At 42.3% G+C, this 25,521-nt stretch overlaps 2 protein-coding genes across 7 annotated transcripts in view; both read left to right on the top strand.

Moving 5' to 3' along the window:
- Positions 1 to 24,607, top strand: part of LOC119904348 (LIM domain only protein 7-like) — a 46,443-nt gene extending 21,836 nt beyond the window's left edge. Inside the window, exons 5-30 of one of the 6 annotated variants that reach the window (XM_038720943.1) lie at positions 1,044 to 1,074; positions 1,861 to 1,974; positions 2,917 to 3,127; positions 3,942 to 4,191; positions 8,602 to 8,631; positions 9,347 to 9,461; positions 10,361 to 10,497; positions 10,972 to 11,665; positions 12,192 to 12,455; positions 12,872 to 12,986; positions 14,123 to 14,284; positions 15,150 to 15,334; positions 15,449 to 15,512; positions 15,857 to 15,913; positions 17,106 to 17,131; positions 17,638 to 17,745; positions 19,153 to 19,239; positions 19,453 to 19,820; positions 20,052 to 20,108; positions 20,868 to 20,923; positions 21,039 to 21,197; positions 21,606 to 21,777; positions 22,063 to 22,389; positions 23,096 to 23,204; positions 23,682 to 23,784; positions 23,874 to 24,607. In XM_038720943.1, the coding sequence (XP_038576871.1) occupies positions 1,044 to 1,074; positions 1,861 to 1,974; positions 2,917 to 3,127; positions 3,942 to 4,191; positions 8,602 to 8,631; positions 9,347 to 9,461; positions 10,361 to 10,497; positions 10,972 to 11,665; positions 12,192 to 12,455; positions 12,872 to 12,986; positions 14,123 to 14,284; positions 15,150 to 15,334; positions 15,449 to 15,512; positions 15,857 to 15,913; positions 17,106 to 17,131; positions 17,638 to 17,745; positions 19,153 to 19,239; positions 19,453 to 19,820; positions 20,052 to 20,108; positions 20,868 to 20,923; positions 21,039 to 21,197; positions 21,606 to 21,777; positions 22,063 to 22,389; positions 23,096 to 23,204; positions 23,682 to 23,784; positions 23,874 to 23,896 (4,024 nt within the window). In that variant the 3' untranslated portion in view covers positions 23,897 to 24,607. Of the gene's footprint in view, positions 1 to 1,043; positions 1,075 to 1,860; positions 1,975 to 2,916; positions 3,128 to 3,941; positions 4,192 to 8,601; positions 8,632 to 9,346; positions 9,462 to 10,360; positions 10,498 to 10,971; positions 11,666 to 12,191; positions 12,456 to 12,871; positions 12,987 to 14,122; positions 14,285 to 15,149; positions 15,335 to 15,448; positions 15,513 to 15,856; positions 15,914 to 17,105; positions 17,132 to 17,637; positions 17,746 to 19,152; positions 19,240 to 19,452; positions 19,821 to 20,051; positions 20,109 to 20,867; positions 20,924 to 21,038; positions 21,198 to 21,605; positions 21,778 to 22,062; positions 22,390 to 23,095; positions 23,205 to 23,681; positions 23,785 to 23,873 lie in introns of those variants that run through there. The other 5 variants (XM_038720939.1, XM_038720938.1, XM_038720940.1 and 2 more) reach the window with 5 other exon arrangements.
- Positions 6,046 to 7,842, top strand: LOC119904350 (LIM domain only protein 7-like). Its single transcript, XM_038720944.1, has one exon. It carries the CDS (start codon positions 6,388 to 6,390, stop codon positions 7,240 to 7,242), a length of 855 nt encoding a protein of 284 aa, XP_038576872.1. The 5' UTR covers positions 6,046 to 6,387; the 3' UTR covers positions 7,243 to 7,842.
- Positions 24,608 to 25,521: the final 914 nt, after the last annotated feature.

Below are 25,521 nucleotides of genomic sequence, written 5' to 3'. Positions count from 1 at the left end.
GCTCTTGTGAATGTATTACATTATTAGGTTGTTAATTCTGCTGCATGGACTTAGTTTTAACTACTTTTTATATAAATTTTGGTAGTTTAGTCCAGTGGTCCCAAGTGGGTCAAAGTTCATTTTTCCCCAATGAAGTTCAGTTCCCCAATCTAACTAGCGTCCCTGATTTTAAAGAATTGAAATTATGTGTTTAATTCTCCTTGCTTTGTTTCCTTCACCTGAACCATGCAACCAATAGGAAAGGGCTGTAGGAAATCCAGGTGCTCCTGGGTGGATAGGCATGTGTGACTATTGTATTACCACATGGTAGCAGGAATGTGTAGCATGCACATGGTGAGTGAAGCAGACTGTATATCTTCCACTTTCATCGTTTTGGTTACAGTATGTACGGTAGCCATTTATCACTTTTATTGACCTCTCCAAAGAGACACTGCAGTCAACTTAGGTGGCAGGTACACAATGTAGGCTACGTGAGAAAAAAGTGATATCAGACCTGCAGGTTGACACTGTGAGATTTATTTGGTTTCACAAGAACAAGAATGAGCTGACATGTTCCAGGGAAACTGATTTACTGACTGCTAGGTCAACTTTCAAACCCCAGAAATATGACTGAAAATTTTTATGAGCTGGATAGCATGTTTGGGGCTTTGTTGCTCCAACAGTAGAGGTATGGTATTTAGACGTTAAATTAGCAGTTATTAGTTTTATCATTATTTGAAATCAGAAACAAAAACCCCTTTTGTGTCCCTAAACTTGAACTAAATGTTTTTACAGCTGCTTGATTTTGTGATTAGTGGGGGGAAAAGAGACACGTAACACTTTAAGGCTTGCAATGATTTCTTTCAGAGATGTGTGTTTGTGTTTCTTTCAGCCTTTGTGTTGTTGTGTGAGAGTGAGGAAAGGGCTGGCAGTTGTCTGGATTGTGCTCTCAGTTTCCAGCTCTTTCACTGCCCAACACAGAAACCCAACAAGCATGCCCTCTGTTCTTTTATTGTCATTTTCTCTCACACATACACCTCTGTTTTCTGCTGTTTCTCTCATAGGCATCAAGAGACCAACAGGAGGCTGAAAAATGTGAGTGGAAAACTATAAGCAATGTTTCTTTTTCTGAGAACTTGATTTGTTGGCCTGTCATTCAGCAATAATAAAACGTAACATAATTTAGCAAACCTCTAAGCCACCAGGATGCCTCTATATTCATTTTTAGATTCATTTTTAAAAGTTGATTTATTTGTGGATCTGCAAAATACAGGCAGACACTAAACATGTTACACAAAATTTATTAATTTATTCTTACATTAATCCCAGACTAAATTATGATATATTTCAAGGTCTTGCCTTTAAACAGCAACCATAAAAGCATTAAAGAGGGTAAGTGTTTAAATTGCTCTCTTTGAGGGAATGTGTGTCCCTAGATGTAATAGATTGGTCATACTGCATTATTTTCCTGCATGTGGCCATTGTACATTCCAACTGCGACAATAATAACTTTCTAACTAACTCTTCTAACCAAAGAGCTGACACATCCATTTGATTGGTATCATGTGTTATAGGGGACCAGCGTCGTTGATGTAGCAATGATTGTTTGCCTTAGTGCCTGATAATGCACACACAAACAGCACCAGAGTATTCTGGATGAGCCTGGAAACAAGAGCATGGCACCAGGTGATATTGCTGTGTGTCAGTGTAGGACTACAACTATCATAACAATCACCTGCTCTAGCACTGCATTGAACATTCATTAGTTAGGGTAAAGGTTTAGCTATAATTGGATATATATGGTCTGGTAATGATATTAAATTTCCACATATAGACATAAAGGTTTGTGTATTAAGCTGTTTTTTTTTTTCTTCACTCCAGGTTCTAATCACCATTTACTGGCTGGGTAGAAGAGCTCAGTGTGACCGTGTCTATGATGGGCCTTACCTGAATTTTAAGGCATTCGAGGGATTATTGGGCACAGCACTATACAAGGTGGGTAATTATGCACTCTGGGCTGTCTTATCTGGGCTGCCATGAAACAGCATGAATGAAATCCTCTTTTACAGCCACTGCCCAGTACATTTCTGTACCCTCCCTGGTATGTAGACTATGTGCAGAAGAATGACTGTTAAAGGCCAAGGGGCCTCAGATTGCTGGCCACGAAAACCAAAGCTACGTTAAGTCATAAATGATCTGATCCCCTGACTCAGCTATTTTAATCTTGTTTACAGCAAGGCACACAGTTCACATAGTGTGCATCTGAAAATAGCTGCCTCTTTTCTTGAGGAAGCCCATTTCCTCCCACTTGTTCATTCAAGTGTTGAATTTGGCACTTTGCTTTCACATAGATTTATAGCTGGTGGTGTGCAAGGCCCCTATAATTCAAATGACTACAGGGATTTTCAGTAATAGCAGTTGGTTTCTGTGCGTTTTACCTACGTTTAGCTATGATAATCCAAGTTCACTGGTACAGGGTTAAGTCTGGGTTTAGTTTGTGGACTTGTATTGTCTAGCAGGATTTAGTGGATTACAGATCTGAAAATCATTTTCTTTTTAAAGTGGTTGACAAGTTTTTGCTTGTTTGTAGCCCTGCTGGTTAAAGTGGCTCCAGGACTTCCTTATGTGTTTATATGCAATAACATTTTCTTCATTCAGTAAACCCACTCATCAAGGGCACATGGAACATGGCACTGTTTGTTATGAGAGAGCTGGCAGCGAATAGAAAACAATGACGTTATCCCGTGCAGCATGCCCCTTATAGACAGTACAGGAGCGTATGTTTACAGAAACCGAGTCTGCAAGAATGAGAGGCCAGACAGTATTATACTTCACACTCTACCTGGGAGATCGCTCACCCACCACACAGACAGTGGAGATAAATATTGTAATTGGCACCCTATTATCTGACTGTGTGTGTTTATGTGTGTATGAAAGGCACTGCAGGAATCATCCAGTCAGAAAGGCAGCAACATCAGAGACAGCGGTTTTGGAGATAACTGGTACTCAGAGCGAGAGGAGCCCTACCATCTGAGAGGAGAAGGAGAAGGCGGACACAGGAGAGACGACTCCCTGGACAGCTTGGACTCTTTGGGCTCTCTGTCCCACAGCATCTCATCTGACACCACACTTAAAGGCAGCAGCGAGGGTAGGAGGCATCATGTCATTTGCATCTACACGCAAACAAGACACACTCATAATCAGACACATCTGCTATTCTGACAAAAACCTGTAAGAACTTCTGTTCTTGACCTTTTTCTTTTTACCCTTCCAAAGCTGACTTAATGGGATTTAAGAGAACCAAGAATGTTTTTTTTTTTGTGATTGGTTGTTTTTGGTTTATTTTAGATGGCTCTCACACCCTACCAGTAGATTCTCATCAAAGTGTCCAGACATTCTCAAACTGTATCTCGGCATGAATCAAGTTCATCTGGCTAGAACTTAAAATATTTGTGAACAGGGAAGATATACCCTATCAGAGCCAGAAAGTTGTCTCCCATTTGTGAAAACAAATACCTATTGCCATCTAGTGGTATGTTTTTGAAAGTCAATATTTTCCATGAAATCTACTCAAGTCCCTGAAGAGGGAAATATTATATGTCAGTGCTAAACACTGTCTGTGATCTTGTTTCATGACAGAAGTGTGGTATGCTTTGAGATAGGGGAAGTGCTGGTCAATGATCTTTGTCCCCCCCTGTAGGAGACGGCAGTGAGACATTCCACAGCTATACACACCGGCTTGTAAATGAGGAGGCCTCCATTCCCCACCCTGCACCCCTCTGTTACTCTTCCAAAGTCACACCAGAACACACAACACCCCCCTGCCCCCCACCCTCCTCGTTTCTCAACTTGTTTATCCTGTCTTTTTTTTTTTTTCATTTCTGCTCCCACTTTCTTTATTTCCCATAATCTGTCTTACCCCTGTTTGTCCTCCCTCCTCTCCTGATCTGTCTATGCTCCAGGTTGTTGCAGTGACACTGAGGCAGACTCTATCTTCAGGATGGCTGAGAACAAGGACTCTCTCAGTTACCGCAGATCGGTTGTCATCACACCGAAGACAAGCGCCCAGTTTAACCAGTTCCTGCCCACTAAAGACAAACCCTCAGGCTACGTGCCTGCTCCGCTAAGGAAGAAACGGGCCGAACGCAATGAGGACAGCCGTCACAGCTGGGCCAACCCCGCATACACAGAGGATGAAGGCACACTCACTAGGTACTGTTAGACTACACACAATAGTAAACACTTGGATCTGTTTGTGCTGTTTTTCTATTTGGCGAATTAATCTTAATTAATTGGTTTGTGCTTCCAATACCTGAATTTTACATTGTCTCCTCTCTCATCACTGTTGACATTTGTGGTGCTGTTGTGTTGTCTGCGCATGGTCGATGCTCGTATGTACTGGTGGTGTTTCATTTTGCTGTGCTGTGGAATGACGACCTCAGTGAAACAAGGCTTTCCTCTGACTGCTATGGCCACAGTCAAGTGTCCCAGAGTGCCTCGCCTGCGGCTCATCTACAGTGGGCCTACGAATATGAAAGTGGCAGCGACTCAGACGCAGATCGACCGGACCCTGACCTTGTTCTGGATGACCTGGCCAGCAGACGCTTTCATAGTCCCTCCCCAGCTCCACCCACCAACTTTGCTGTGCCTATCAGTCCCCTGACAGCGGGAAGGGCATCTGGAGGTAGAGGGGGTCCCTGGCCTAAGGTCCCTATGACTCCTAATGTTGCCCCTCAACAGAATGTGACTTGCCTCAGGTCAGAGAATATGAAGCAACAGTGTGACTTTGATGTGCCTGCCAGATGACCGCAAACTAGAACGCTTCTCTTACCATCAGTTTGCATGGTTAATTGTAACCATGAGCAACATCATTGGTCGTAGTGTGCTGCCTTTAACAAGTTTGGTTTCTCTTTGAATTGTTTTGAGATTGTAGCTGCAGCACGTCCTTAGTTGCTTCTTCTGAAATGTGTGATCTTGGAGGAGTGATTTGAGCTGGCAACATAACTCCTCAAATCAATTTTTGCCTCTTTTACAGTTTGGTTTTGAGCTTGCAGCGGTTTGCTAATCCTTGCGTCATCTATTTGAGGTTGTTGTGCTCGAGGAATATGCTCCTCTTTGCCTGACTGGCGTGGTGTACTGCTTCTGAAAATTTATTTTGACACGTGTCTTGAGCAGCAGCCGGATCAACAGTGGGGAAATGCAGTCCCCTCAGCATGGCTCCGTGAGGGTGGACCACCGCCAGGCCGTGTCCACTGACAGCCTGTTCAGGGAGATTTATGATGAATCTGAGGGTGAGGACGATGAGGTGGGCTATGCTGACCCCATCCAAGATGATGTCTACACCCGCAAGATGGGCATCAAACCCCAGCCTGCTGGCAATGTACCTCATGACAAGTTCTTACCAAAGTTTTGGACCCCTGAAGAAGACGTTCACATACAGAAGATCAAACTAGGCTCTCAGAAGAGACCCTGGTATAAGAAGATGCAAGGATTCAGGTGTGTGAGGGCATTCGAATTCGGAATAATGTAGAATTCTCTCATATACTTTAAATCACTGTTTATTATATTTTACAGAATAGTAATGTCAGGAAATATTCCCTGCTTCTTGCACAACCTTTTCTTCCTTCTCTACCAGAAACATTTGGTCTTGCTATCTTTAAACTAATTGCATGCCAATTTAACTTTTCAGATTCTAAGGTTCAACATTTGGTGTTCTGTCATTCACTGTATTTTCTCTATAGGTTCCTCCCACTTACGTTTCTTTCTCTTTCCCTATATTGCCTCCTGTCTTTCCCTTTTACCCTCTCTCTGCTTCTGCCCCCTGTCCTTCGTCCACCCTGCTGTCCCCTGTCCTTGGCTATAGTCATAAGAAGTCGGGCTCTTCGTCAGATGATTCAGACTGTGACATCAGTCCTTGGCTCTCCTCAGCCCCCTCTCCTTCCAGCAACTCTCCCTCTCACTCCCACACACATGAGGCCTTGGCTCACACCACCCTTGTTGTGGGGAAAAGGTCGATACAGCTGCATGACTGTGACAATGAAGGAATGTTTTAGGCCATCTGGGTTTTATAGGAGAAATGTAATTGGCTCCTTTTGGGGCTGAATTTCTGATGAGCTGCTTTCTAATATACTAATGATAAAATACAGTGTCAAGCTTCTGAAGGTTGCCCTAACTCGCTCTATAAAGCAGTATGCCTGCAATGACCTTAGTAGAAAATAGGTTGTTTTTCAGCATTATCCTATTTTTATTACAGCCGATTCTAGTAAAGATTTTTTTATAGCAACTAACATTGCAGTTTTATTTTGTAGCAGAGTGAATGTAAAATTTTTGATCAACATTAAATCATATATGACCACTATGGCTGCTTGATGTTTCTCTTTCTCCTTTTCTTGCTTTGATCCAGTTCACATGCATGCACTCACGACCTCTCTGTCCTTTTCTCTCCTTTTGCCTACCTGCAGTCCTCATATCCAACCACACAATCCCCCACAGCTCCCCAAGATAGACCCCCCTCGCCTAGAGACCCCCCCTCTGGTATTCGCCCCAGTGGACCCCACCTCGGGTCCCAGACTGGTCAAATGTGAGAGGTGGCCTCTCCTAGGGCGCCAAGACCCCAGGGAGCCCCCAGACCCCTTTGATTACGAGAGCATTAACCCTGATTTGGAGAATGATGACATGTTTGCCAGGCGAACCCTGGCCTTCCAGTCCAACACAGACTTAGCTATGATGAAGACTCATCTGTCTGCCAACCGCCGCCTCTACACATCTGAGCCGCAACTCAACATCATCACCCAACAACACCGCCGTGGCAGCACTGAGGAGAAGGATTTCCCTGATATCGAGCAGGACGATGTGGTTTATCGTAAGGAGAAAACCCAGGCGGCTCAGCAACAGCGGCCACTCTCAGGAGCCCCTGACAACTATGCCCCTATGCCCATCCCAGAGCCATGGGCTCTGCCTCCTGATCTCAAGGCCAGACTCCTCTGCCCTCCATGTCCTCTGACCCAGGATGCAGCAGCAAATAAACAGAATCGGGTTGACAAAGAGACGCGTCCTAAAACAGACGACATGCTAATCCGTAAACTTGGAATTTGTTCTGATCAGGTCCAGAACTCCCTGAGAGGCCAATCAGCCAATCAGATCTCAGTACCTTCTTCCTGTAGTGAAGGTGACCTGCAGAGATGGCAGGCTATCAGGGAAGCCAGTCAGCTGAGATATAAGAAGAGGCTCATGGTGGAGAGGCTGGCCGCTCTGAAGCTGTAAAGCAGATTGCTATAACAGTGCCTGTTAGTTTCTGAGTAGACTTTTTCTTCTATTTTTTGTGTCTTTATTGTTTCTGTGAAAACTCACAAGTGCCATTTTCTTTCTGATGGTGAAGTCTTTATTAAAAAAAGAAACCTAATTGGTACCTTCAGCATTCACTGGATCAGTCATGAGTATTTCAACACAAACAGCAAAGACGGAGCAGCAACAGCTCAGACCTTTTTCTTGTTTTAAATGTTACCTCAAGATTGAAAGAAGAAACTGTAATGAAAGGCCCTATGGCATTGTCATCATATGGCCATTGATTGTGGTGTTCTGCATTATGGAAATATTATTGGTTTTATCTTAGCGACACAAGGTTTGTAAATGCTGAGTGGATGATCAGATTGTGCATTGAACCTAGTGCTACCGTGTTTTTGAAGTGTGATTTTTGAACAAAACTATACAAATCTCTGACATCATCAACCAAATAGTTTTGTGTGTCATGAGCACTGTTAAACAGACCAGCATTTTGTCTTTGGTTTTGTTGTGCAATCAGACAGAGTTTGTCTGTGAATGGAAAAAAAATATTCAACCTTATTAAAGAAGATGACTTCATGACCTTGTGATGGAGTGCATTGAATTGGCCATTTGTTGACCTCACCTAACACCTACAGTAACATGGATCTCACCAGTACACTGTTGTTTTCCTCAGCAGAAGGAACTTCACACTGACATGTAAAGCTCAAAGTGCATCAGCATGAGGGTGTGGAAAGGCTCATGCCTGAGTAATATCCATACATAACGTTCAGAACATGGTGATGGTACAAAGCAGGCCAATTATGTGTAGACTTGACTGTTGAGTCGACATGAAATCCTATATAAATACCGCACAGCTCTGAAATAAGATGCAACTCGTGGACTCCATAGTAACCTGAACACAAGTCTGTACTGCCGTGCCCACATGCACAATGCAACCATTTAACCTGAGTCAAGGCCATCTGGATTTACTTCACTTCCATATGTAAAGCTATGTTTCCAGTGACATCATGTTGGAGTCTCCAGAAAGGCAGCATTGTTTAGAAAAAGACACATGTCTACTACTTCCCCTGCCAAACGTCAGAGAAAGGAAAGATGATACTGCGCTGTAAGCCTACTATATATAGACCTTAAACTCTAATCTCTTCAGTGTATAAAGTGAAAATCAACCGTCATGTTTTAGCTATGTTTCCATACATTTGAAGGCCACCACCTGGGGATGATCTGGTCTGAGAGTCACTAATTGGCCTCAAGCTCTTGACCAGACCCCTCTCACACTCACTCGAAGGCCATTCAGCAGAAATGTGACTTTGTTGTCTGTGGTTCTCTCTGGTTTCCTAGACAGCCGCAAACGCAAGAGAGTATCGACGGGTGAGTTGATATGGGCTCCCGGGAATGTGGCATGTTTACATTTGCTCTGGCCTCTTACAGTCGCACCTCACCGCCTCCTGCTTTTGTGTGGCTGTTCTCACCCCCTAGCTCTTAAATGCTGACAACACAGTGTATTGTATGGCACACGGCCAAGTTCAGGGGAGGGTGGGGTGGTTGTTGCCGCCACAAAGCTCTATTGACGAAGCGAGTGAAAAGATGCATACAAAAGCACGCTGGGTCATTGACCTAAACTGTACTTCAGTGAGAGTTATGACTGAGCACTGGCCTAAAAGCACCCTAATAGCAATATGAGAATGTATGTGAGAATGAGGAGAGCTTTGAGTGACTTTGCTGTTTTGCATGACGGGGAGTGCTGTGATACATGTTACTAACCCACTAAGTTTTTTTCAGATTTTTTTTGTGGTTGACCTGTGTGCTGTGTTTGCAAACTAACACTTTTTCAGCACCAGTGCCAAATACAGTATATGGATGGTAGGGACAAGATGGAATTTGAATTTTGGATGCTATTTTTTTCTGCCGTTTATTTGACACAGTGGTAAGAAAATGGTGAATTCATACTTGGAGTGGAGTAGAAAATTTGCTACCTTTGTTTTTATCCTTATGTAAAGCTGATACGCAAAATAAGGCCCCCCTACACTTGAGCAGCTGATGCCCAGAGTTGTATTTTAACTTTTTTTACTCTTTCTTTCCAAAGGAGTAAATCAACAAGCGATATCAAGGTCGACCCCAGCATCATCAGGCAGGTTCGCTACGAAGAGCTGCAGAAGTATCGAGACCAGATAAAGAACAGTGAGGATAAGTGGCAGGATGTGAGTATAACTGATAGGTGTGCTGCACACTGTCGCTCAAGAATACCTGTTTCCTCCTCCCTATATGTTATACGAATCAAGACAAGCTGACTCTGGCAGAAAGATGGCATAAGGAAGTTTTGTTCCCAACACAGATGTGAAAGGTGAGCACATGATCTATGGGATCTGTGCGGCAATCAGGAAAGCAGGTGTTGTGGTGCAGTCTGTGGCCACGGGGTGAAAAGAGAGCTGTTTCGATAGAAGCCAGAGGCAGACACTGATTGGTGCAGCACTGCCCTCTGGCTATGTACTGTCCTCATTTGCAAATCACAGTGTTTATGGCAGGAAACACCACATGCTGTAAATACTAATAATATACTGAAATTGAAATGATGTTATACAGCCAAATGATGTGAGACAGAGACCCTACAAATTAAAAAATAACTAGACCTAACCAATATGAAAAGTAAACAGTCCATATAGACTTGGGTGCAAGTTATTCCTGGAAAATATTTGCTCCAATTTTAAAAAACAGTAATCCATTACAAGTGCTGATTGTTAGGTAGAAAGATTAAGAGTAATAAAAAGTTATCCACATATATATGACTGGCTGTGACAGAGGGGCGTCTGTCAGCAATCTCATTGGTGTCATGACAAAATAATGGAGTCTTAAAGCAGCATTTAGGTCACAGAGTCCCCAATACACAGGGGAGGTGAGCCGGGAGGAGCCTAAAGCACACAAATAGAACACCTTCAAATGTAGCCATTTCTTTTTTTTTTTGTCTTTCTGTCTCCTTCCCAACTTCACTCCCTTCAGCTGCACAGTTAGCCATGCAACACAACCAGTCTGTTTTATCTAGATCCAAGCCGAATTGTTACAAAATGGTGCATGAGGTGATCTGGGCTTTCTTTTGCTGCAGGACCTGAACAAATGGAAGAGCCGGCGCAGGAGTGTCAACTCTGACATAGTGAAGAAGAAAGAGGAAAGGGAGAAGATAGAGAAGATCACGTATAGCAGCAGAAGGTCGAAGTCCTTCAAGGAGATGGAAGAGGAGAGGTAAAAGGAATTTTATCTCGTATTTTCTGATCCTGGTTTTTACCAAAAACAATGCTCGCTGAATTTGTTTCCCTGTTTGTTTGTTCTTTTTACCCACGGAGGGGGATCCTTTGCTAAGGTAAAAAAGGTGTGGATGAGAGGTTTTGCGGTATTAAACACAGAGACTACAGGATTGTTTGTGCAGGAGTGAATGAATGTAATTGTACCTTCCGTCAATGTGAAAGTGTAATCTAATCATGGCTTACAACCTGCCTCCCATTATTTTGCCCCACCTCTCTCTACCCTACTCTTTTCAACCTGTGTTCTTCTTTCCATTTTCCTCCCTGTCACTCTCCCTTTCCTGTCACCTGTCTCCTTCATCTCCCTAAATTCCTTACCTTTCCATCCTCATTTGTGCTTTTACCCATCACTATCCGCTTTTTTCCTATTTACCTCTTTATCCCATCCCCTTCTCCTCCTCTGTCTTCTCCACAGAGAAAATAAAGGAAAGAACAGCATTGGTAGTCGTCTCGGATCTCTCTCTTACCTGGATGACAGCGAGGACGTATTTGAGACACCTGTTATTGCCCCACGTACCCGAACCCTTCCAACCAAGAGCTACACTATTGACATCCCTTACTCCTCCTCTGAACCTCCTGACTTGCCTCTGAAAGAGGACAAACCTCCCGCTGCTTCCCCAGCTACTGGCAGGGCCGCTTCCCCTCCCACCTTAGAGGAAGCTGACATTGTGGACTGTCCTGCAGGCAGCGACGCCACAAGCACCATCACTCCCGCCATCACTCCCACCAGCCGCAGCATTTTCCACAGATCCCAGCCTCCAGTAGCTGTACCTTTACAGAAGAGTCCGGTCTTAGAACATACGAGCACAGTCAAGACCGAGGAGACCACAATTATCTCCTCTTCTAGCTCCATGCAAAAGGTGCCCGAGCCAAGGCGCCCATTGTCGGGCACACAGACTGAGGTGGGGGCCCCCTCCTATGGTTCTCTGTATAAACAACAGGCACCGCTCAGCTCAAAGGAATCCAAGCCTCCCGGGGTGTCTCTAGTTTCCGCCTCCCTCCCCAGGAGCTACCAGAGATCGGATAGCGCACGGCTTACCTCAGTTGTCACGCCAAGGCCCTTCGGGACTCAGTCATCCCGCTTGTCCTCACTTCCCCGAGCCTTTACAGTGAGTACGAGATCATTCTACAACTAAATACAAACTACCAGTGCAGCACAAGTGGCTGGAGGGCAGGAGGTGACAGTGTTTGTTTGGCAGAAAGAAAGAAATCTTTGTCTTGTTGGTCAGGTACAGTGTAATTTGTTTTGAGTATATCAATGTTACCCCAGAGTCCGATCTGTTTACTGTGAATAACGGAAGAAGCTAGTGTTTTTATAATGCTAACTCAACCATCAGGGATGCTATTTTCAGTCTCCCTCACATTCATTAATGTTGTAGTAAATTTAAGAAAAACAATTTTGTTTAATTGGATCAGTTAGTGAGTATCAGGTGAAGATTATGAACACTCTTGAAACAGTTTCACTTAAAGAGTTGACATGTTCCCCAGCTGATTTCTCCCCATTCCAAAGTATTACAGGTTTAAATTTATCATTATGTAATCAACAGTCCTGCGTTATTCAAGTAAATTTTATGTTCTCTTAATCTTGAGACTCAAACTATGCATTCATTGACAATCTGCATTCACCCCGGACAGATGGACGACTCTAACAAGCGTGTCAACGGCAGTGTCGATGCTTCTGTGAAGATGTCTGTCCCAAGCCGCTATCACCAGTTCATGAACTCTGAGGACGAGACTCGGTCTCATTCCAGCTCGGCCCGCAGCACTGAAGATGAGGAGGAGCAAGAAGACGAGACCACAGCAAAGAGCATCACTTCCACTCAGAGCGTCTCACCTGTCCCTCCTCAGGTCAAGAGTGAAGCCCCAGTCAGTTCTGATCCAGCCAAAGAAACCAGCCAGGTAAATAGAAAAAAATTAATTGGCAATAAAAAATAATACATGTGTACACAAGTCATATTTAATACTGACAATATGTACAGTCACTGAATATATTTGAGACGTTATGGTAAATATGTAGTGAATCCAAATGTGTCATAAAATCTAATTTTTGCTTCAACCTTTTCTTATGAAAAGTTGCTTTAAAATAATTGAATGTTGCACTGCAGGAATTAAAGGATAGCAATAGGTTGGAATTTAATCAACAGCTATAAATGATTAATACCAGGCTTTCTTGCCAAAGCAGACACACAACCTGACATGCTGATCTCCAGAGCGATTGAAAGTCAGGACCACATTTCTGCACTTAAAGCTGTCCCGCGTGTATGTGAATAGTTGTTGCTCATCGCTACTCATCTGTGTTGGTGTTTGGTTTCTAGGAGAACTACTGTGAGATGCGGATCAGCCTGAACCAGAAGCCCAACAGCAGCAGAGACTTTGGCTTCCAGGCGGCCTGGGACTCAACAGGAGCTCACGTCACGTCCATCCAGCCAGGTAACAACAGAGACAGTTGAGAGATATAGCTTCAAAGGGATTTGAATTGTATGGGTAAAGCTTTACTAACCTTCTAATATAATGTGTATTATTCAGCCAGGTTGGCAGCCTTTAACTGCAACATTTCCAGTGGTTAAACCCAGTGGAAAAAGATCAGTTGGTGGTGTCTCACTAAAGCTGACTGACGTATTCACAGATACAGTACAGTGGTAATATTGGAAGCCAGTACTCAGGCTGTTATATTTTACTGCCTGGCATTGCTGGTTAGTTGTCAGCAGGCCATTGCAGTGGCGATGCCAGACCTATGTAGGGCAGCATCTATCTGGGTCAGATCTGCTGGGCCTGAGCCTCTCTTTCTACTGAGATTTTCCCAGATTCAGTATCTCATGTAATTTGCTAATGTTTCAGTAATATTTTTTACTAGTAACATACACACCCCGCATCGATATGTGACCTCCAGTTTGTCACACCAGTTTACTACAGTGTAATTAAGTTTTAGTCGTTGTATGTATCGTGTCAACCTTGTCAAATCACCCATTGTGTTAGGTTTCATCACAATTTCATTAATTTATTTATTTAAAGACAACACACATTAATCAGTGTTTCTGTAAACATATCAGTGTTAGCCAGCTGGCTTTGGTGAGATGTTCTAAAACCGTGACATGTTGAGAAAAGCAAAGACAGAATGCCAAAATGACAACAAAAGCAACAAAATCAGCATGCATAAGTAGCAGGAAGAAGCAAAACATTGAACAGTACAATGACTACATCCACAGTTCACCACGTGCAGCCTTGCAAAGCAGCATAGAGCAACAGAACATAAATGAGTAATACTGTTATGAACCATGTTTTGTACATCAGCCATGCAGACCAATGAGATATGTAAAACATTACAAAACGTGCAAGTAAAAATGTATTTGTCAAAAAGCTTAAAATAAATTGCTGAACTGCGAATGCTATATGTAGGAGTCATTCCTGCATGTTCTCATAATTTCTTGTAATTTCAATTACAGTGAAATTACTGAAACAACCATTGTTTATGCAAGAATAATGGCTCTTATACTAACCAACCAGGTCGCTGCGGGGGTAGAATCGGCTACTTTCTTTGCTGCTAATGACATGTTTGTCTTGTGCAGGCACCTCGGCAGAGATGTGCCAGCTGCAGGTCGGAGACGAGGTGCTGACAGTGAACGGGCACCAGGTGGCAGAAATGAGCTACACAGACTGGAAGTCCTGCATGGAGGAGTCTCTACAAGAGGGCAGTCTGGTCATGGATATACGCCGTCATGGCAAGAACAGTGAGTCTGTTTGTGTGTGTGGTTTATTTGTGTGAGAACGGGAGATTGAATTGAACCACTTTAAGGGTTGCATTCCTGGACTGACAGTGCCGCTTATGCTGCTTGCGTTGCTAAACAGTTTTGACACTTTAAATTGGTCCGTAAACTATTGTGAAATCATCCATGAATGATCTCATGACAGCTGGTGAAGGACCTGTAACTTTTTTCTCATCTGACGAGGGAAGACGTTGACCTCAGTGGTTTTAATTTCTACTTTTTTTCCCCCCCTGTGTTCGTTTTTCTTGTCCTGTTTTTCCATATTCTTTTAATTTTCCTTTTATTTCTACTGGTTGTTTCTTCTTTCTGACTTTTCTGTCTCATCAGCATTCCTCTCTGTATCCGTGTGGTGTTTTCCTTGTGGAGAACTAACCCAGCTCAGGTTCAGCTCTGGTCCATGGTGCTCTGAGTGTTCTGTTTTCACAGTGTTAGTGTAACAGGCTTACTTATTCCAACTACGTCAGTGTCACCTTACAAAAATAATAAACCACCCAGAGTAGCTCACTTGAACTAACACACAGTCCTTTTTGAAATAGTGTAGTATAGCCCAGTGGTTGTGAGCCTGTTAGAAACACTGTGTGGGTTTATGAAAGCTTTAATAAGCTGCATGGCTGGGGAAGGTGGTTTCTCTGTCACATCCTGCTGCTAACACCATAACAGCAACCCTGTCCCCTGCTTTAAAGTGTTCTTTATGTAAATAGGCAATTATGTGTCAGTTTTGGGTTTCACATAATAAAGACGAATACTACATACACACAGTCACAGAAAACATGTGGTTTAATGTGCAAACACACATCCCATTTTATGCCATTGCATTGTCTGCATGCAGACTGGGACAGAGATCATCCTTCCCTGCCATTTAAAAGCCATAAGACCATCAATCTGACCAGTATGGATCATCCGATGCTTCTAGGTTCCCCTGACACAAAGACTGTCAACTCCAACCTGGATTTCACCTCAGTCATTTCCAGGGAAACACTGCCGTCCAAAGAGGCCCCTGCTCACCCATCTATCGTAAGTGACCTCGATTCACTCAGGTTGACTCAGCTTTTATCAAGTTTTATTCCTATTTTCTTCCCGCCTGAGCGCCTCTTTAATGAGCGTACACCCTGCCATGTCTCCCTGCAGGATGCGGCTTCAAACGGAGTTAATGGAGGTTTCCGTGAGGAGTCGGTGACTATGAGGAACAAAGGTAAAGATCAGAGCACACAGTCAGAAAGGTTAGGAAATTGATCCTGGTGACTATTTCTGTACTGAATACAGAAACACACCAGTAGGGGGTGTCATTTTGTTGAGTTAGTTTTGGTAGGAAAGTCTTTGCAAACACTAAATTATTGTGGATACTTTTATTGGACATTAACTGTATATAACAAAATGATGTAACAACACCATAAACATAGCATTATGATACATCTTAAGCAAGATGTACTGTGTGTGTTATTCATATATTAATAATAAGGTGGTATATCCCCTGGTTATACTTGTTTCTCTTCTATGCTGTTCCTCACTGTATCCTGTTTTCCATCTCTCATGTAGAGTCAGAACCCATATCTATGAAAAACTTAAAACGGAGGTCAGAGTTTTTTGAAAAAGGTAAAAAGTTAAATAAGCATGACCGAATCGGGGCTCTTAATAATAATAATTAATTCTATGTAATCTGGTGGCTGGGTTCTCTGTGCTTTTTGTCTTACTGAATTACTCTGATTCCCAAGAATGTTTGCATGTTTCTTATCACTCACAGCTTTGTTCAATTGATAAGTAACCTATTATCAATAGATCATGAGCTGTCAGGATAAAATAGATTCCTCTATTACACTGTTTTGGGGCTATTCCTTGTCTGGTGCCAGAGCTTAACCATTGTGCCGTGCCCCTTCCCTCCTTCAGGTGGCTCAGGGTCCAGTGTCAGTGCGCTGGTCTACCTATGTGGTAAACAGGGTTGAGTGTGCAGTGACCTCACCTTTGCTTGGTACACCCTGGACACTGATGTGCTTTTCAAACCAAGGGAGGCTAGTGATATTTTAAGGCAAAATTGTCTCTTCACAAACCAACCCTTTAATATTTTTAAGGTGAAGGTGTAAATATCACAAGATTTCACAACTTATTGTTTTGTAGTGAAGAATAAATTAATTTAATTTAATAACATTTTATTAAAAGAAAATATAAAAGTAACATTTTCAGCTCCAAAGGCTGGACAGCATGTCAGACACTATGCCAGCGTACCAACCACAAATACAAATCTTTGAATCCTGTCGTGTTTGTGGTACTTTTTGAATGGTGTTCAGGTTTAACACATGGTTACACTTTTCACTTTGCTACGCATGAATTTAAAAGCATTCCTGTTGCTCTCTTGGCATGCATGTATTGAACCATATGTCAGCCTTTCAGACTGGCTACATAGTACTTGTGTGCATCTTCTGCATGCTGTTTAGTTTTTCTTTCATTTTGTTTGATCCTGTTGTCCTCACAATCAGTTTATTGATTTTCCTATTCCGAACTATTGGGCTGGCATCCAATTTAAATGTCAACAAGTGGTTGATGGTGAATTGAGAGAATCAATAAGTCCTACTGGGTGTAATTTGACCTTGTTGCTCGAAGCTTGTTGATAACAGTTTTAAATGTCATTTTTAATGATGAATTGGTACTTGACTTAAAAATCAAGTTGAAACTATAATAAGACTGTCAACTCTGTGGGACTCCAGTTCATGTCCTCAAGGTTAACTTCTATTCTGTTGCTCTGCCTGTGCACGTCAGAAGTATTGACTGGATGGTTTTCTTTCTTTTCAAGGAGGATCAGAGTCTGCAATGCCAGATGTGAGTAGTATTATCAGTGTTTAAAGGGCACTTTTTGTCTCTGTGTTTTCTCTTAAAGCTTGACAACACTTTTGAAAGAATCTCACAAGGACTGCATTGCTGGTTTATTTCAGATGGTGGTTCGCTCTGCCTCTTGAGCCTTATAGTCGCCCCAAATAATCAATTATGATTGCAGGGAGTTTGATGTATGTTTGAAAATAGAGAAATAAAAACACTCAAGGGTCTAAGGAGAAATTGTATTTTATGTTTTACAAATTATAAAGCCATCTGAGACAAATTGACAGTTATTCCCAAAATGAAAATAGACAGAGGCATATTTTCTCGCTTTACTTTCAAACCATCACCAGGACCATATCTAGGTGTTTGGAAACAACAGCTAGTTAACACCAGGTGTGCCTGCTGACTTCTCAATGGCATCAATTAGTTTGACGATGTCACTAGCCTTAGCAGTCAAGTACGTACAAGTACGTGCATTTATACTGTATGTCTGTCTTCTCTGTCTGCAGATTCCTGTTCCTTCAATCACTCCGTCTTCCAGCCGCTGGTCTTGGGACCCAGAAGAGGAGCGCAGAAGGCAAGAGAAATGGCAGAAGGAGCAGGAGCGCCTCCTACAGGTACATAAAGGCATACATCGCGTAGCAGTGATGTTTTGTTACAATGTACATTGAGTTGCCAGTTTGCCTGGTGTTGATTCTGTAGTTTCTGGTGCTGTTAAATTGTGTTGTGTTGTACTGACTGGAAGTTGAAGATGTGCTGTTACAGCTACAATTAAATAAATCACCAAACAATGAAATAAGGGCACTCAACGAGGTAGGTAAGAAAACCAACTATGAGTTGTAAAAACCCAGAAAAAAAATAGAGTAAAAAGTTTGAGAATAGAACCTTTTTTTCTTAATAAGATTTATTCATCCCGAGGGAAATATTTGTGCAGCAGTTACAGTACAAGGTAGGAAAGAGCGCAAACATAAAATATCAAGAAACATGCGAGTATTGATGCAATGCACTTTTATTGCAGTATAGATGTTTTGTTTTTATATGTGTATCAGTGTGAGCCACGACAAATACAACATCTGCATTTCCTTGTGTTTAACAAAGACATGTAATTTAAAATGAATATACACAATGTTCTAATATTTGGTCTGCACTCATTGATATAACACGGTGGGAAAATTATAAGAACCACCTCTCAGTATAATGCCATACAATCAATACAATACAGCACCAAAAACTACACCCACCAAAATGACTACTGGACCAACACTTCTCTAAACCAGGAGCATTTGTTGAAGGGCTGTTGTATTAGTTTTAGCCAGGGGTACCTAACAAACTAGAGAATGAGTGTAAATACCGAATAAAGCAACCTCACAATCCATTTGATCTGAAATACCCATCTGGAAGTCTGTTGTGTGCCTCATCTGACAATGAGACAAGGCACAGAGCTTGAAATGACAGGCTGGGAAGTCCTCACATTCAGTGCAGACTGCTACTAATAGGCTCAAAACAAAAAAAAACTTTACAGAGTGCTCTGGCAGCTGAAAGTAAAGCATCTGTCAAGTATCCAACTTAAATGTAGTAGAATCCTGTCGAAACATTTTTCTGAGGGTCTATTTCTGGAAGGAGATCAAAGGTGTCCAAGCAGAGCGCTGATGTAGCCGGGAAGGCTTGTTACTCCTCCAGTCTTGTTCCCTGTTGGATACACGGCCTGATTTTATGATGTGCCAGGGAGACTTCCAGCCCTGGGCAAGCTTCTCTAGGTGTATCAACTTTAAGGATGGTTAGATAACATGTAGGTGAATTTGGAATTATCTGAAAATACCACAGCTGCAATATCTATTTATTTCATTACCTATTCTTCTCTCTGTACTGTACAATATACTTATTATAATGAATCAATCATATAAGGTACCATCACCATAGATTTTGCATGTTCTCTTTTCTTTTTAGATTTTTTTTGTGTGTGTGCAACTGTCTGAAAGCATGTCTTTAAATGGATGCCCTTTGACCCCTGTTTTTCCATCCAGGAGAAATACAAGCGTGACCAGGAGAAACTGCAGGAGGAGTGGCTAAAGGCTCAGCAGGATATTGCCAAGAGCGTAGACCAACAAAAGGTAACAAAAGTATTGGTTGACTGTAATGGTACAAATCTTTCCAGCTCATAGTTTTGCAACAAAAACTCCCCTTTTATTGGAGTTTCTAAACACATGGCTGGTTTGTAATCTCAGGGATGACATGAGTTTCTCCACTGTTGCACTTCCTCCTGGAGGTTAATGCCATCATGTGTCAAATGCTTCCTCTTTTATGCCTTTCCTTCTCTCTGGCAGCCTGAGAGCCTGCATGTGAACAGCCACAGCGTCAGCCCACACTCGCCCCTCTCTCCCATCAACCAGCCCACCTCTCCTCCGTGGGAAGAGGAAGAGAGAAAGACGAAGGAGGAGCAGGAGCGCGAGAGGCAGGCGGAGGAGAGGAGGAAGAGGGAAGAGGAGGGGCGGGAGCTGCAGCGTCTCCAGGAGGAAAGAAAGAGGAAAGAAAGGCAGGAGGAGGAGGAGAGGAAGAGTAGGGAGGAGGAAGAGCTGAGATGGCAGAGGAGGAGGGAGGAGGAGAGGAAGGAGGAGAGGAGGCGGCAGGAAGCTGTAGAGCAGCAGCGCAGAGAGCGGGAGAGAGCCTTTGAGCAGCAGCAGCAGCAGCAGTGGTCAGTAGAGACACTGCTTCTCCTATAATCCTCTACTATCCTCACACTTTACTCAAATGTCCACCTCATCTGTCCATCATGTTGATAAGAACACATTTAATTGTAAAACTGCTTAATTTTCTGTTCATTAACATAAGTGCAACTAATGTTTTTGCATGTGCTTTTTATTCTCCACCTTTTGTGTTATAACCTCTCATCCCACCGCTCTCTACACACTAACCTTCACAAAAGGGCTGGTGGCTCCCATGGCTTTGCCAATGACCAGCCTCCACTGTCCCTTGCCGACAGGTTAGTACAGGAGCAATTGTGTATGCATTTGTCAAAGTGCATCTGCAGTCATACTTACAGATCCGCATTGAGTGAATCCGCTATTGGCACTAATAAAATCTCTTCTTACATCACCCACTTTTTATGCTATACATATTTGCTTCATACCATATTTTGATGAGTAATAATACATAACTGCAATGATTACAATTTATTTATAGTATTTCAGAATAATAAGAAGTTGGCAAAATTTTTTGGAGTTCTCCCAGTTTAGCATTTAAAAGCAGCACGGTATATGAACAGTTAATACATGTTTTAATCACACTATAATGTAGTAGTTAGCAGATATATAGTTGTTGTTTTTTTATCCTTTAGGCACCCATAAGTAGAAGCTGCTGAATGAACAGATAATGAATGGAAATGGAAAGCACAGTTGTAATAATATAAAATTTGTCATCATAGGAGAAGTTAGACAAATATCGCACTTAAATGTTATAAACCATAAAGGTTGCTTATCACTGCTAAATAGGGGGACTCCAAGTGTTGTATTGTTTTTGTAATTGGCTAATAAATGTTACTTTCATGTTAGCTTCTCCACATTTTCAGCTTTCAGTTTTCAGCTCCAAGTTTTCTGATTTATACCATTCTCATTCAAACCAGGACTCACCTGGGAACACAATTTGTTCTTGCTGAACTGTACTGCGTTAGGTCTCAGCTGAGATGGGAATTACCTGTGATTGGTCCACAATCAGGCCCTAACAGTTTTTTTTTGTTTGACAGGACAAAATCTAAATCATCTCCCCAGCTTGATGAAGAGGAAAAACCTCAGTGGAAAGGTATGCTTTCTTGGTTTACTGTATTTACCATTAGTTAAATTCTCTTATAGTTGGCCTTTAAATGGAAAAAAAAAGCAGTGGATTGCACATATAAGTGGGCTGTACTCTACTGTAGGTGTGCATGTACAGCCGGGGGGCATGGCTCACTGGCTGCTTGATAAGCAGTTGAGGAGTGCGCATGACAAACAGGCCCAGAGTCAGAGGGCTGCATCAGAGCTGGAGACAGAGAGGAGAAACATCCTCAATGCCATGAGATACCGAGAGCCAGAGAGAGGTGTGCTTGGCCCCTGAACCTCCGCCACTCCATTTAATCTGAAATACAGTCAATCTGCTGTCATTATGATCCCTTTTGATTAACTGATTGGTCAATTATGACATTTCACCAAATCAAAAGCTGTTTGATTAACAGCTACCAGCTAAATGTAAATCAATCAAGTCAGCTAACCAGAAAATCCCATGCAGCAAAAACAATTATATCATTGATGTCAATGTCATTTCTCTCAGGTCGTTCCTTTTGTGCTTGCATCGTTTAATTGTACTTAAAAGGTCCAATCGAACCAGACTGGGGAAACGCCACAACATCAACCAATTTTTTCATGTTTTTCTTCCAGCCATGGTCTATTGAGAAACTTTTCCTTTTACACAGCATCACTTTAAGTTTCTCTCTCCTCTATGGGTACAGTGACAGGTGAGAAGAAGGGCCAGCCGTCAGGGCAGGCAGAGGCTGAGCGTCAGCAGATCCTGAATGAGATGAAGAAGAAGACTTCGCTGCTGACGGATAGCAGCTGGATCCGCCAGCGCACCTCCAACACTGCTGCCACCAGCAAGGAGACCGATGTGCCACCCATGCGCAGGTACATTCTACCCAGCCTGCATGAGAGAAAAATAATCCCCTCTGTTGTGTGATGGTGGTGGTCGGCTTTTTACACTTAAGGCCTACTAATATCCTGTTAACTTGTGCTGACATTAAAACGTTTATTATTCTGGTTACCACTCTGACTTAGCCTTGGCAAATTCGGTTTGACTATTTGTAAATATTTTAACATAAAATCAAGAGCCACGGGTACAGTTGGTAACCAGTTATTTTAAATCCCCCTACTAACCGGCTAACGTGAGTGTGGCGTGGGTTGGCTTTGCAGAGGCGAGTCTCTTGACAACTTGGATGCCTCCCACAACTCCTGGCGCTCGTCATGGACACCCAGAGGCAACTCTTATGTCCAAAACTACTCTCGGCCTCACTCTGCCCTATCCGGCAGCACTTCCTTTTACGGTGGCGGGCCGGGGGCCCAGCGGCCTGGCTCCTCCACTCTTCCTTCCTCCTACTCCATGAGCTCCCTCCGAGGCGGGGCAGGAACCCCCTCGTCCCCTTGGTCCCGGCAGTCACCTTCCCCCTCACCCTCCTCTCTGTCACCCACCACCTCTCCTGAACCCACATCTGAAGCAGGCGCCCCTCAGCAGCGGAGCAGGTAAAATAAACAATGCTGCTTCGCTTAACACCCCCAACAAGCTGCCTCTAACCTCTGACTGGTATACTGGGGATCATAATCATAGTCCAGGTGGTGTTGTATTTGGATGGGGAGTGGTGGCAAAGGGAAACTGAACCTAAATTTTTCATCACTCCACAGCATTTGACAAATGACATTTTATTATTTTCAAATTATTTTGTACAGTCCTTTACCTTTACCTTGTTTTTTTACAGATTCCCTATTTAATTTCACTTGCACATACATGTTTTGAGTTTCTGTGTTTCTGTGTTCATGAGTTGTGAAGTAACAGCCTGGCATTGACTTTTCAAAAGTTAGGATTCTTTACACTGCCCAGTTTTTTTTGCTAAATTGTTTCTATGACAAAATTATAAATCATAATGTTTATTCTTGTCAGGAATTAAAAAAACATATAGTTACATACATAACACAAAAATGTTCGATGAAAACACATTATAAAATATGTTCTTATAGGTGACTGAACAATTGAATTAATGAAAATGCAAAAACATATTTTCCAGCTGTTTAAATGAAGCTATATTTGACTAGATGCATCAGCAAACAAATTTATCAGTTTAACCCTGTTGTATACCGGTGTGAACATGTGTTTTGTGTGTGTATGCATACACACATGCATTATGCATGTGTGCTTGACTCTCAAATCACAGCTGTACATTCTGTAATCCAGGTCAGTGAGTGGCAAGAAAATCTGTACGTTCTGTGACACCCCGCTGGGAAAGGGAGCGGCCATGATCATCGAGTCCCTTGGGCTCTGTTATCATTTGGGCTGTTTTAAGGTGAGAGCTGGGCTCCTGTCGGCCCCGGAGCACATCATCAGCACAACCCCGGCCAATCCTTAAAAACTAATCTGATCACTCCAGTCTGTTTAATTTTTATTACTAACCTGGTAAATCCTGGTGAATCTCAAGGTTGTAATCCCTTTACAGCAGAGCAACTTTTCTGTGCAAAAACCTGCATGTCAAACTAATCAACCTCTCACTTTGCTTCTTTTTACTTCTTCACTTCTTAACTCTTGTTGTTGATCCTTCCTGGAACTTTGGTCTTCACTTGACTTTGGTCTCCTGCATCTGAACAGTGATCCATCCTGTCAATCTCAATTATTCTGTTTCCTTTATTTTTCTCTTCCTATACATGCATACAATCAAGGAGCTTCTGTCCATCCTCATCCCTCCGCCTTTGGACTTGGACACTTTGGTTTATCTCTAAATCGGTTGAGTAGCTCTTTAACTCTTCCCTTTCCTAAACTTCCTCAGTGTATCGACTGTAAGTCTGACCTCGGAGGATCAGAAGCCGGGGCTGAAGTCAGAATACGAAATAAACAGCTCTACTGTAACTCCTGCTACATGCGATGCAAAAGTGAGTACGTGATCAATTTGATTAGCTTGATGACTTGTTGTTTTTTTTGGCTTTCTTTAAGTGTAATATTGCTGTTTGTTTTCTTTTAGCTGGCCAGCCAACCACTATGTGACGTGACTGTACTCCAGCAGATTGATGAAGAGACTACTTGTGACAACAACCCATGAACTTAAAAGTGAACATTGAAGCCATTTGCAAATAGCTGGGACACTTGGTTTCCATTTATGACTCTAGAAAATCTGTTTACTTGCTGATGAGAGTTATATTTGTGTTTAAGTGTGTGATTGAGAGGGTAAGCTTGCAAAGAAGTTATCTACTTTAATGTGTTTATATCATATTAAGTATTAAAGTTGTACAAAGTGTAAGGGTTATGCATGCACCAGAGTTTATAAATGTTTTAGCCACGAAACTAGTCACAACATTTAATGTCTAATGTCTAAGATTATTGAGGCAGATCTTTGTATTGACCTGCGCTAAGAGAGATTTAGAGATATTAAGAGTTTTCAAGGAACCCTGCAGGATCATCTATTCTTGCTCATGCTTCGTTTTCCGCTGAGTCTTGTGGTATTAACACGTTTGTCAACCGAGCTATTCTTATCATGTCTGTGCCTTTTCATCTGTAATAGGGAGAAATAATTAAGAATATTAGAATTCTTTCAAAATATATTTAAAACTGTCTGCTTGGATAGCACTTGTCTGGAGTTTTACTGATAGATGGAGGATTGTACACATATGCAGGTTTCCGTTTGATGAATATATCATACTAAATGGCAGTAAGGCAAACAGTAACATTTGTAAATAAAATGACTAAATGCTGATCTTATATGATTTTGTTTACTTTTTTCAACACTGAAATTGCATAATTCTTTGTAATGATATTCCAGTATATGATGCCAGGCTTTTCCTGCCTCTGTAATCAGAAATCATTATTCTCCTCTTTCTTTGTCCGTCCCTCTGATTCTTCATTTCTCTGTAGTGCCACAGTCATAATGAAAGGAATTTCAATGAGCTTTTGTGCAGAGGTTCAGAGGACCTGCCTGCCCTGTGTACTCCAAAGCCAATTTGTCATGCATATTTCATTCCGTGTGCATGCATTACATTTGATTACACTTTTGATAAGCTATCTCCTTAATCTATTCTGTCATTTTAGCTGTTTAGTGAAATCATATCTGCATAAACATCTATTGAATATTCATACAAGTAGTGACGCTCCTGATTGTTCAGTTTGCAGCTCCCAAATGCATTTAAACAGCAAGGTAGAAATTGTCCTCATTTCCCATTATTGGAAATAAGCTCAATTGAAGCAATATATGGAAATTAGATGGACTGAACAAAAATTGGCTCTTTATTCTTGAGGTGAAGCACAAACAGCCCTCGGAGGCAGACATTCCTTTTTTAGATTTTTCTTGGCTCCCTCATGGGAGAGAGAGATTTTAATCCTTATGCTTAGAAAACAAGCGCGGCCTGAATGGCGCCGAGCAGAGTCAAGTGACTGAGAAATATAAAACCTTTCAGGATAATTATTCCATCTTTTTCCTCCAAGGCCACAACCAGCCTTTATGGAAGGCTTTGACGTGGAGAATCGAATGGCTTGTGAATACGTGTGTGTTTGCTGAGGCTTACAGAGAAAGGGTATGCTTTGCTGGTCAGAAGAATTGGGTCTGAAAAGAGATGGAACACAGATGGAGGAGCTTAGATATGCCTGCTCTACCCTACATCAGAAAGTAATTCCTAACT

The sequence above is a fragment of the Micropterus salmoides genome, unplaced genomic scaffold (genome assembly GCF_014851395.1).
Source record: "Micropterus salmoides isolate LMB-PRFRI ecotype aquatic unplaced genomic scaffold, ASM1485139v1 Ms_hic_scaffold_15, whole genome shotgun sequence".
NCBI classification, from domain to species: Eukaryota; Metazoa; Chordata; class Actinopteri; order Centrarchiformes; family Centrarchidae; genus Micropterus; species Micropterus salmoides.
This window is presented reverse-complemented; position numbering and strand designations above follow the sequence as displayed.